Here is a 12,461-nt window from a genome sequence, read left to right on the forward strand (position 1 = left end):
AGACTGACATTCAACTGACTATCGTGGTTCTGATTTAACTCAGATGAGCCAATAAATGTTTTGACATTCATTTAATTCTCTCGTAATTCTGTAACTCTGATTTTTTCATTTGACCCATTTGAGCAAGCACATAGTTGTATAATCTTTTGTAGGAAAAAATTGCAGGAGGGTAGTGCTTGCACGTCCATTAATAGACCTTAGAATAAGCCACAAGGTCACCTTCATGCTGGTACAATGGTTCCATCTGAAATCAACACAACTCACAGTCACTCCTCACTGTCAGTCAGCAGCTCTTCTTCTCTTCCTCTACATGCTGTGTCTGCAACATCTTTGTGTACATAAAGCGACAATTAATTATGAATGTTAGAAATGCTTACGAGAAAAAATCCTTTTCTAGACTGGAAACTGACACCATGTTCGTCGTGTCTTGCTGCAGAGTGAGAACTTAGGCATTCATGTCGTATTGCTAAAGCTTCAGGCAGCTTTGGCATGTTGGCAGCCATAGATGACAATGAGAGATAACAGAGGCTTCTATATGTTGTCTCCTATGATTACAAGAAACCGCTTTGTTTCTTGTCATTCTTTTTGCTTGTGCAAAGCATAGCTGGTGAGATTCCAGTTTGATATTAATGGCTCGCTGTTAAATGATAGCTTCATATTTTTGCACTCTTGTAAACATTGCCACACTCATGAATGGCAGTTTAAACTAAACATTTCAAAACTAATTCTGCAGAATCAGAGATGCAGTCTCATACATTACCTTACCTGTCAAAACATGGTGCCTAATTAGTATATTAAACAATACATACAGGTGAAGTATCCTAGTGCCATAGCCTAAGGCAAATATGTTGAGTCACTGACAGATATCTAATGAAGCAAAAGCTCTGAGCTATTTCAGAAGTGAGCTGTAAGACTTCACTCTCACTCCTCACATCATATACTGTACCAAACACACCCTCACAGTAACACTGCAAAATCCCACATCGCTTCAAGCTGCTTTTGCCGCTCTGGACTGCTTCCTGCTATTTCAGATCCTCCAACACCCGGACATCCATCTGTAGGCTTCTAGGGCATACATGCACAACACTAACCAGTTTTAGTTGGATATAGTTACTTAGAAGTTGAGAAATAGAACCATAATTAATACACTTACATGTATATTTCTTTTCATTTACCCCAACCTGCCTCAACCTGTTTCTTTCTTTCTCAGTTTGGTACTAGGGGTATCTGACCAGTGAGGCCTTTCCCTAAGCACAGTCTCAGACCTAGATCTTACATAGTTTATTGATAAATGGTGCCTTGCTAGTAAATTGAACATATTTGCAGATAGTAATGAGTTTCAAGCCTACATGGGAAACTAGATATATATAGATAGATATACTAAGATGTAGTGCGGTGCGTTAACCTCAACTATACTTACTGTTTTAAAACACTCTTTGTATTAGGCTATTTTCTTGGCCGATTCCCGACTTTCCTAAGTGTGACCTGTCAATTGCCATTTTTGCCTTTCTTTGCTGTAAATGACAGCATATACAAAACAACATCTACTTTCTCTTAATGCAATAAATTATTTTCTCAAGAAAACAACTCAAAATATAGTGCTATGCTTTTGGAAAGATGTCCCTGAGGGGACTTCCCCAAGAGATTAATAAAATCCTATTCTATTCTATTCTATTCTATTCTGCTCTATTTTATTCTATTAAATGAATATGAGTTGCTGTACAGCCACCTTTATCTGACATATTTTAGCTTAGCAAACAATAGCAGGAGCAATGAATTTATGCAACAAAACAGATGTCAGACACTTACATAATTTTCCAGTATGTGTATAAGTATCAGCAGATAACAGGACATTTTCCTTGAAATTGCTTTGATCCTTTTACTGCTCACACTGAGGCTGCTGGCTCGTGGCTGCCTATAAGCTCTGGATCGCTGAAGCCCCTTTGCCTTTGTTGCTTCTTTAAAATGTCCATGTTCAGCTGGGTGAGTGTGATTTAAGGGTCTAATTAGGTTTGTTGTTACAAATGTTTGTCTGGTGGTTCCTTTACAGTTTACTTTGGTGAACTTTGTGTCTTCACTTACAGTGAGGAGCTATTACACTAATGGCATGTTAGTGTGTGGCTGTGATGGCTGTAAGTGTGCGTGAAAGTATTTGCCTGGCTGCTGCGCACATTTTGCGAATGTTGCATACGCATGAAACGTCCAGCTCATAATTGGACACATGGAGAATGCTGGAAATCAGATGATTCCAGTGTCTAGGGCTAATATGTAGTCTTTTTACTTACTGTCCTGGTAGAAATGGTAATAACTAAATGACACCTTTGATACCAGTAGATACTGAAGTAAATTAAAGTGTGTTTTCTTTCTTTCTTTCTTTTTGTGTTTCAAGTATGCAACTTTCATTGTGACCAGACTATTCCAGTCTGGCTGGAACAAGTCATGATGGACTATAGATTGATTCACAACTTGTCCGGAGTGTTTACTGCCTCTCATAGGCTCCAGTCCCTCCAATGGATGAATTATTTATAATACAAATATGAATGAGGACAAGTTTTTTTGGGTTTTTTTAATGACAGCTAGAAGTTCCTGTTTTGCTCTCCACGTGGACCACTCGGCTGCAACTGATAAATTAATACTTCTCACAATATAAACAGACCACAAATCGACTCGAGAAATCTTCAGTACCAAAAATATTGCCCCTCAATTGCAGTTTGTCTCTATATAGATTTTAAGCATTTTAAAGATCCTTGTCTTACTTTTGAGTCACGAAAATCAAGTAGAAAAGATACATTGATCTTGACTATTCTCTGGTCTCTGACTGTTTATTTATTTATTGCTGACAAAGAACAACAGTCAGAACAAATAAATTGTGTCTGCTATCTTGTTTGTTTTATCCTGACTTTGACTTATGCGACTTTGTCGTAATCCTTGTTTTTTTTTAATTCCTTCAATCAGACCACCTCTATCTTTCTCCTGTGATACAAAAGATTGGAGTGTTTGTGTGCATAAACATTGCATTGTCTTCCCTCTATTGTATGCTTCAGTCCCAGGAGGCTCAGCTGAATTTATTTGATTAAAGCAAAAAGCATCTGAAAATGGTTTGATTTGAATTTGAAATTGTTTACTGACATTTTCAGTGTAATTTACATATAAAATACTGCAACTAAGGTGAAATCTGTCTCCCAGACTGACTAACAATTAAAAATGACAATTGATGGGAACACGGACTCACCGTGGTGTCATGGAAACTAACCTCTGGAGTGCTTTTTGTTGTCTCTTTCAGCTGGGGGACCCAAGGTGACTTCACCACTACACACCCTTTGCCTGCTGTCAAGGTGAAGCTGTTTACAGAGAGTACAGGGGTGCTGGCACTGGAAGACAAAGAACTGGGCCGGGTAACACTTCTGCTTATTATTTTATTAGCGCACTAACACTCTGATGTTGACATAGCGATGAAAATAGTGCAAACTTGTGTTTTGATTATAGAAATACATGCACAGTCACTCAAAGTAGTTTTATTTATGTAGCTGTGCATCATTCTGATTGTAATAAGCTCAAAAGAGTCTCCAGGGTCCCGTCACATGACTGTGATTTATAAATAAGGTTTTGTTATTTTGCTCTAGTTCCAGTATTTTTTTTATTTTTTTTATTTTTCCATGAGCTCTTTTGAAAGTACAAATGGCTCTCACATTTTGAAATTTTCACATTGTGCTGTATCTGAATTTGACTGCTGCACATCTGTTAAGAGTAGACTGATAAAAAATTCTTGCCTCATTCCTAACAAGAGACTTCCAGCCTTTGAGCATTACTCAAACATGACTCAAACGTGAACAAAGCAGGAACATGAATCGCTTCTTTACCCTGCTTTTTCCTGTCGTGTAAAGGTGACAGGTAGTTAAAGAAGGTGGTGTTGCTGGTTTGCGTCGGGGCAGCGGCGCCTCAGACGTCCCTGTAGTGGCAGTGACCTTGGTTCTTTGATCTCCCACTGCAGCAGAGTTGGCAGGCTTCCTCAAAGCTCTTTAACTCAGCAAAGAGAGATTAGACCCCCCTCTTCGGGGAGGGAGAGCAAAGCACAGTTCTTCTTCTTCACTACCTTTTTTTAAAATTTCTTTTGAAAAGCAAACACACGAAATCACTAATGCATGCAAGCAGACTGATTGACACTGCTCAGTGTTGTACAGATCAAAGATTTAACACCTGGTCATCTATAATTTCTTGTATTTAATGATCTACTTTTCTGCGAGTGCAGGTTGTCCTCCACCCAACTCCTAACAGCCCCAAACAGTCAGAACTCCACAAAATGACTGTGACCAAGGCCTGCCCTGACCAAGATCTCAGGATCAAACTGGCCATACGTATGGACAAACCACAGAACATGAAACACTGCGGGTAAGCAATCCACTGTCAAGCAACACGTGCAGTGGTGTTCTTATTTTTATATTCCACATCTTTCCTATAGAACTCCAACTCTGAGCTCCTTGGCCTCATTTCTACTCACCTACCATGGAAAAGTACTGTGAAGTGCATTACTCCCCCTGGTGGATGCCAATGTGTAGTTTAATTTAATCATTTTAGAAGATGCTAACACATGCAAAGCGTTTGGCATTAATCGCATTTCATTTATGTAACAGTTAAACTGTACTTCTTAAGAATTTGGATCAACTTCTAATTTCTATTTTTTGGTTATTTTGTAGCAAATCCACATAACTTAAGATCAAATATAACAAACTCTGCTTCAGTGCTTCAGATGGAGTTAGCATTTGTGTTCTTTATGACAGCTTTACTGTGTTCTGTCATCATGTGTGAACAATGTTTTGACAGGTATCTGTGGGCTTTTGGGAAGAATGTTTGGAAGCGCTGGAAGAAGCGTTTCTTTGTCCTCGTACAGGTAAAAAACGAAAACATGTTTTTAAGATCATTGCAGTGTTTTGGGTTTTGGCTTAAAGGTTCCTGTAAGCCTACCAAATCAATATAGAGCACATGTCACTCAGGAGTCCGTGTAGTTGTTTTATATAAAACTAGCTTGTCCCAATTTACAACCCAAAAAGCTTTAACATCCTACATCCCACATTTTTTAACGGCTAATAACAATTAAATAGTAGTTTATTTGCTCTTATTCCCCACTAGTTGGGCCTGGTCACAGTTTGAGAATCACTAACTTAAAGATTGTATAGAATGATTGGATTTGTGACTGATTTGAATGCTACTTTTTTCTTTTTACAGGTGAGTCAGTATACGTTTGCAATGTGCAGCTACCGAGAGAAAAAGTCAGAACCACAAGAGCTTTTGCAGCTGGACGGATATACTGTGGACTACAGTGATCCCCAGCCAGGTGAGGATTCACACCGGGACATAATAAAACTACCTATACTCACACACACATAAACAAATGACACACACAATGTAAATATCTACCAGCTGATCCCCAGCTTTGCGTTATTAGGCTTAGATGGTGGCAGGGCTTTCTTCAATGCTGTGAAGGAAGGCGACACTGTGATCTTTGCCAGCGACGACGAGCAGGACCGCATCCTGTGGGTCCAGGCCATGTATCGCGCCACTGGCCAGTCCCACAAGCCTGTCCCACCCACTCAGGTCCAGAAACTAAATTCCAAAGGGGGTGCCTCAGCCCAAATGGATGCTCCCATTTCTCAGTTCTGTAAGTAGCCCAAAACACAACATAATCACCCAAGCAATAGCAGTTTTCATCCACAAAGCAGCGAAAGCTCTAACCCATAACTGTCTCACGCCATGCGCTCCACACTGCAGTCACAATACGTGCTGATAGAACTAACACACAAGCACGCACGCACATGCATTTATCTCTCACAGATCCCTCCAGCATCTGATGGACTTCCACTCATTGTCACCACTCCCACAGTGTGTAAAGGTGCGATTCCATGCTATTTCATCAGTCTGTTCTCAAGGAACAACCAACCTAAAAAAGACCTTATCATACAGAAGTAGGCCATGGCGTGCAAAGATTTTATGAAGATTAAATAGGTCACCATACATAAGATTTGAACATTCAAGCCTACTGGGGTTGAATTCAGACTGACAGTGCCAGGGTGTGCTGCTCTTGTCCGAACCATAGCCTTGTTTTAATACAGTTGCCAACTCTAGATGGCTGCTGCGAGGGCAGCTGTTATTCTGAGACAGTTTCTCAGATGGTCCTCATGTTGAAAATTTTAACCAATTTGTCACTGTACTTGCACTTCTAAGCGGTCCACAGGTCAGGTAGCAAAGTGAAGGTAAGACTGTCTACAGTAGTGTGGCATCTCTATCACCTTCTATTCTGACCGTCTCTTATGTCCCCTCCCTCCTCATTAAAGAAGGGAAAAATATATATTTTTGTAACTATAAAATCTAGAAGCAACATCTGTATTTATTCAAGTGGTTACTATTATGCAGTGAGTCATAATCAGTAAGTTCTTATTATTCTTGTGCAAAGGTTTAAACTACCTTAAATTTGCCCACGAGAACACTAACACAAAGCTTATCTACTTACTAAATGTAAAGTCACATGCTGCTTAACAATTCACAATAATAGATCCTGCTATTCAGAACCAAACACGACTTTTTTGTGTGCATCTTTTGACTCTTTGGGCTGAGAATAATTTCTTTTTCAATTGTAATGAGATTTTTTTTTCTTAGAATAAATATGTAAATTTAATTGGCTTTAAATGCAAATACAAAAAAAACTCAGGGTTGCAATAATACTATTCAAAAGTGCAAAGCCCCAAGTTTACTCCACTCTTTTATAAAAGTATCAGAAGACATGAATTGGGTCACTCAATGCAAATCCTGTCACATGAGATTCTATGTTGTTTCTCCATCGGTTTTTTTGTCCAGTATGTGATCGTTCTTGTGGTTAGTTGACTCCTCTGATGCCAGCTGTTGCCATTCAAAGCCTCTCACAGTGGCACAGACCTCCTTCCCCTCCCTGAAACATTGTGGCACACCACGCGTACATGTTTCACCCCCTGGTGGTCTTGAATGGCACTGGGACCATAACATACACAGCCCTCCTGACTCTGCTGCAGTGAAAGGATGGAAAAGAAGAGTGCTATGAAGGTTCTGTGGCTTTAGTGCACATCACATAAAATGGTAAATAACATAGGTGTAGTCTGTGCAACAGATTTCTGACATAATACTGCAAATAAATATGATACAGTGTGAGGATATCCGATCAAAGGCCTTTATTTAAAATAGAAAACCCCATATCTTGTGTTCTGTCCTTGACTGTAATATTAAAAGGGTTGTTTTCTTGACCTGACTCAGCTCCTCCAGAACACAGAAGACAAGTTCTTTCGTGAGGCATTTCTATCGACTGGGTGCGTTTTTTTTTTTTATTTGTTCAAAAACAGATGGACTTTGTGGAAATTGTAGAAAAAGAATTACATCATTGCAGAAAAGCTTCCATTTCTGGCTATAGCGGAAATATCAAGCGCAACAAAGGGCAATTAGAATCAGACAGTAAAGTGCAGTAGTGACAACAATTACTTGCAAAACGAGTGGAGTGCACCTTTAAAGTGTGCTTAAATTTGTTGCTATAATTGTAAGAGGTTGGTGATAAAAACCTGACCTTCATTTCATCCAGCACCTTCATAGTCTCTTTTTCTTCTAAAAACGATTCGGGCCACCTTTTAGAGTTTCCTTTATAATGTAGGTGTTTGTGTTTGCCAGTGTCCCTTTTAAGAGTAAGCCTTGTGTTTGCTCTGTAATCAAACAAAGGGACAGTACTTACTGTGTAGCTCTCAACTCTTTAAGTAGCTGTCCATAACCAAGAATAAACTGCAGTAGAGTGATGAGGATCGTAAGCTCTGTCTCCTTCCTCTGTCTCTGTCTGTCTGTCTCTCTCTCTTTCTCTCTCTTGCTTTCTGTCTCCCTCTTCCTTTCTCTAATATGCCTCAACATCTGTTGTTCACATATCCTCACATGTACTCACACACCACCACCCACAAACTATCATGTTGGTATAGGTTGTTGTTTTTGAGTTGTGTTTTCTTCTTCATGCTTTGCCTGGACCCTTCTTAAGTAATGCAGCTGCTAGGTCAGGGTCTCTCGTGATTGCTCTCCTCCAGCCTTGTTGCTAGTCTTTATGTTATTCTGGTTTGTCCCTTCTTACCCTGCTGTCTTCTAGCTGGACTCAAGGGTAAGTGCTTCCCTGTAGCCGGCACAGCTCAGATAATCCCCGCCGATTATCTGACAAATGCAACGTCCTTTTCTCTCTTCTTTCCTTCTTCTCCTTTTTTTTCACTTCTCGCTTCATGTCTTAGATATTAGTTGATGACTTTTTGTTTTGAACAACCTCAGCTCTGAGGATAAAAGTATAAGCATCCATTCGTGCCAATATAGGATGCATGTATTTTATTCTAAGGAATTATTATTTGGCTCAGTAATAGTTAAAGTTGATATCATAGTTGTTTCTGCATAATTGCCTTCTCTCTTTATTCTTATTGGTGGAAGGACCCCTCAGAGTAAAGCGATATCAGGCTAAAATGCGACGTGCTATTCACGAAGAAATGATTTCTTAGTTTTGTATTACCAAGAATATTTCTTGTAAATGTCTTATCAAAATCAAGAGCTGCAAACAACCCGATTCACAGATGAAACTGTAAAATACTAATGTTTACATGTGTTTCTTTAAAGATAGAGATATGGATAAATTACAATGACAGCCTGTGTATGCAGTTGTTTCCCCAAAGTGTTTATGTTAATTATGCTTTACTTCAGAGGGCTCAATTGCTTTTAATTCTTTTTCTTTGAACTTTTCTTGACGAGAGTTGGCAAATATGTACGCGGAGTATTCTGAATGCCAAAGACAAGGAGTAGCTAATGCCGCCCCGTCTTATGATAAAATACTCCGGACTCCCACTCCTTCCTCCTACAGTAGATGGGCCTGTAGATAGAGGCTAGACCGGTAACTACACCTCCAGAAAGGAGCAATCTCATTTGATTTCTTTTGACTGCCCTTGTTTGCCTGAATAGGAGAACACCTGTGTCATGTGTCCATACTTTTGTACAAATACAGGAGTTTTCATTCATTTCCCCCATCTCCCAGAGAATGATACAGTTTTGCCTCTGTCGGCTTCATGCTATTTACCCATGTACTTGCACCAAAATTGTATTGCTACCCTATTAGAGTTCTCCGGTAGTGGTATGCCTGTTAGTGTGCTCTGTAGAGATCATGAATACACTGCAACATATTCAAGTATTGTCAACTTGCAAATGCGTAGAGAAGGGAAAAAAAGAGGAATGCATAAAAAAATGATCAAAATTACAAATTTGAAAATGGGTCTGCAGATGTGCATGACATAATTAAAAGCTTTACGAAAAGTCACACTGTTCTCCAGCATGTAATCATTTATAAATGTATGCAAAAGTACTCTCATATTTACTTTGGCAATTTGGTTATTTTATCTTGAGAGTTATAGTAATGTTACTATAGCATTGAGTGTTTTCTGGACTTAAACTCCATTTTTATTCCAACTAAAGGAAATGTAGCCCACTCTCTGTGTCTCATAGTCCAACACCAGACACCTTGTGCTCACTCTTTGGATGTTTTCTCAATACCTCACTTCCTTTTTGATGTCTCCCACAGTGTTTTCTTTGTCACCACTTTCCACCATGTTATTGTCAAATTGAAAGATTTTCTGACCAACCAGATTCTTTTTCATCCTGTCATCATCTCTTAACCAACGCTCCACTCATCTCTAACGCCGTTCACTGTCTTCTTTCATTGTTAACTCTCATAGCGTTACCTTTATACATGATAACTTACTGTACCTGTCTTGTCCCTCCTCTCTTCGCTTTGTTTCCCTGTTTTATTGTCCACATTTTACTTGTTGTCTTACAGGTTTTCTTTCTCAGATTGGAGTAAAAATTTGCTAAAATGTAACTTCCTTCAGGTTCCTTTTTTGGCAAAGTTCAGCTAAGTTTTAGCACCCACATTAAACCCTTCCCCTCTTTCCCCTTCACTGACCTGGAGGTTGATAGATGTCACTTGTGCTTTATTCAATATTTTCCTGCCCTACCACGATCAGGTCTCCGCTTCCCTCACCCACCCCCAAAATCATCATCACTCATGTCAGTGTCTCTCGGACATGACACCTGTCACTCACACAGAGGACATGGCTGTGCCTCTTATCTATTTTGAAACATCTTCCTCCCCATCATTTTTCCATTTTTCTCTTTGACAGCTTTAATATTTGCAGAACAAGAAATGATTGTTTTGGTTTAGAGGGTAGAAAAAAAAGATTATCCCGCTAATGGTTTCAACACCCGTTTTTACATTACTTCCATTCCATGTTTTTCATTTTGTCATTGTTTAATGTTACTAATGTCTTTCTTCATTTAGGGAGCAGGTTTAACATTTTGAAAAGTCCTCTTGTTACAGAGAAGGTTAGTGGCAAAAGCAATGTAGCAAGATAAACATTAAAAACCCAATAGAGCTCAAGTAGAGGTTAAGGATCCATATTCAGAGAGAAATCTGCAAATCTTAAGAATTTGTTTCTCAAAATAACTTTTTTTTCTTTTATTAGAACTGTTTTTTACAGCATGTTCAAATGATTTCTCCTTTGCCATATTTGTGCCTTTTTTATTAGCACACGTGTCAATATTTATCAGGACCTGAGTGACAACAGTCGCGAATGGCAGAATCTATTGAATACATAAATAAGAATGGATCTAATATTTTTTTTTACATATTATTTACAGCATTTCATCCAAACACCTTTTGGCTCTTTTAGGATTTTTTCCCCTGCAAAACATTAGATGCATGCATGCACATACAGTAGAAACACCCGTCCCTCTGAGTGTAGCTTCAGTTTGATAGAATCTCATCCACCAATAGAAGAAAACTCTTTACGCTATCTGACACAATGCAAGTTGACAATGTAAGCTGTAAGTGTTTATAATTTGCCCTTAGAAGTAGCCCCAAAAAAAAGCCTCCCTGGTGTTTCTCGTGTTGTAATGAAGACTTGCTGTTTCCCTGTGCCTCACTGATGTCGTCTCCTCTGAACCGTGTGCTTTTCCCTGTGCCGTTGGCCGGATAGACGCTGACAGAGCTCAGAAACATGGCATGGATGAATTTATCTCCGCTAACCCCTGTAGCTTTGACCACGCCTCGCTTTTTGAGATGATGCAGCGACTCACGTTGGACCACAGGCTCAACGACACCTTCTGCTGCCTGGTGAGTTTGTTTCTGCTCGTTGTCGCATGAATGACAGTGGGTGCTCTTTAGTCAGTTGTTATCAAGTAGTACACTGTGTGTCTGTGTTTGTGTGGTGCAGGGATGGTTCAGCCCGGGCCAGGTGTTTGTCTTGGATGAGTACTGTGCAAGGAACGGAGTTCGGGGTTGTCACAGACACCTGTGTTACCTGCGTGATCTCCTGGAAAGGGCAGAAAATGGGGCCATTATCGACCCCACACTTCTTCACTACAGCTTCGCTTTTTGTGCCTCCCATGTCCATGGGAACAGGTGTGCGCTAAGTCCTTCTTTATGAAATATTATGACATTTATAAACATATTTACATTTTGTGACTTTCAACCTTCATTTGTAACAAATTACACTTTGTCAGGCAAAGCTATGCCTCCTATGGATGCAGTAGTTGAGAAAATTAAAGATGCATTAACACAGGATAAGATCAGAATGGAAAGGTTAGCCCAATCAGAAGCAACCTGAACAGTTTGTGGTTTTGTTTCCATCAAATTATTTTTGTCATGTTTATGTTTTCTTAATTTTTTATGTTGTTGCGGTTACATTTTTTTGGCCTTTCTTTCTATATTTCATGTTATGTTGTTAATCAATTGCGTATCTCTACATATTTCCTTGTTTTCTACCACTTTCTTTGTTTTTTTTTTCTTTTCTCTCTGTCCTTTGTTGCCATAGTCTCTTACTGTCCATATTATTCATCCTCCCATGCGTCTGTTAAAGTCAGAGAGGGCATCAGTTACTGGGGCCCACTGGGCTATGAGGTCCTAAAATCCCCAAAGAGCTCCCAAAGCCCAGATCCCCGTGCTGCCTCTAAACGAGCATGCATATTCAAGTTTAGAAAGAAAAAGGAGTCCAAAAATCCACTGAATCAAGGTGAAAACAGGTGAGACATGGTCATTTTTTCAATGTGTAACACTGGAGGGAACTCAAGAAAAAGAAAAAAAATCACTCAATCAGTTCCCTGGGGCATGAAAGCTGTTAACCAGAGATTTTGGGGCTTAGATAAGGGGTTATATACGTTGGACTTTGGGGTTGCAGCTGGGTTAACGTTTGTGGGTGCGATCTTCATAGGCCAGACGGGCTGACTACAGTGACAGTGGATGAGAAGGAGCGCTTTGAAGACATCAAGGAGCGGTTGCGTGTGATATTGGAAAACCGGATTGTAAATTTCAGGTGATTGCCGCCTTACTAAAACCAGATTACACCAAGTCACAAAACATCCCGGTTATTGGTATTTTCCTCCGT

At 39.6% G+C, this 12,461-nt stretch overlaps 1 protein-coding gene across 4 annotated transcripts in view; it reads left to right on the plus strand.

The window, feature by feature from the left end:
- Positions 1-12,461, plus strand: part of cadpsb (Ca2+-dependent activator protein for secretion b) — a 66,574-nt gene that overhangs the window by 33,305 nt on the left and 20,808 nt on the right. Inside the window, exons 8-17 of one of the 4 annotated variants that reach the window (XM_063473825.1) lie at positions 3,284-3,395; positions 4,250-4,389; positions 4,822-4,888; positions 5,224-5,332; positions 5,444-5,656; positions 8,141-8,152; positions 11,055-11,191; positions 11,292-11,479; positions 11,941-12,099; positions 12,288-12,389. In XM_063473825.1, the coding sequence (XP_063329895.1) occupies positions 3,284-3,395; positions 4,250-4,389; positions 4,822-4,888; positions 5,224-5,332; positions 5,444-5,656; positions 8,141-8,152; positions 11,055-11,191; positions 11,292-11,479; positions 11,941-12,099; positions 12,288-12,389 (1,239 nt within the window). The remainder of the gene's footprint in view (positions 1-3,283; positions 3,396-4,249; positions 4,390-4,821; positions 4,889-5,223; positions 5,333-5,443; positions 5,657-8,140; positions 8,153-11,054; positions 11,192-11,291; positions 11,480-11,940; positions 12,100-12,287; positions 12,390-12,461) is intronic. The other 3 variants (XM_063473826.1, XM_063473827.1, XM_063473828.1) reach the window with 3 other exon arrangements.

This window comes from Pelmatolapia mariae, linkage group LG5, assembly GCF_036321145.2.
Source record: "Pelmatolapia mariae isolate MD_Pm_ZW linkage group LG5, Pm_UMD_F_2, whole genome shotgun sequence".
Lineage (NCBI taxonomy): Eukaryota > Metazoa > Chordata > Actinopteri > Cichliformes > Cichlidae > Pelmatolapia > Pelmatolapia mariae.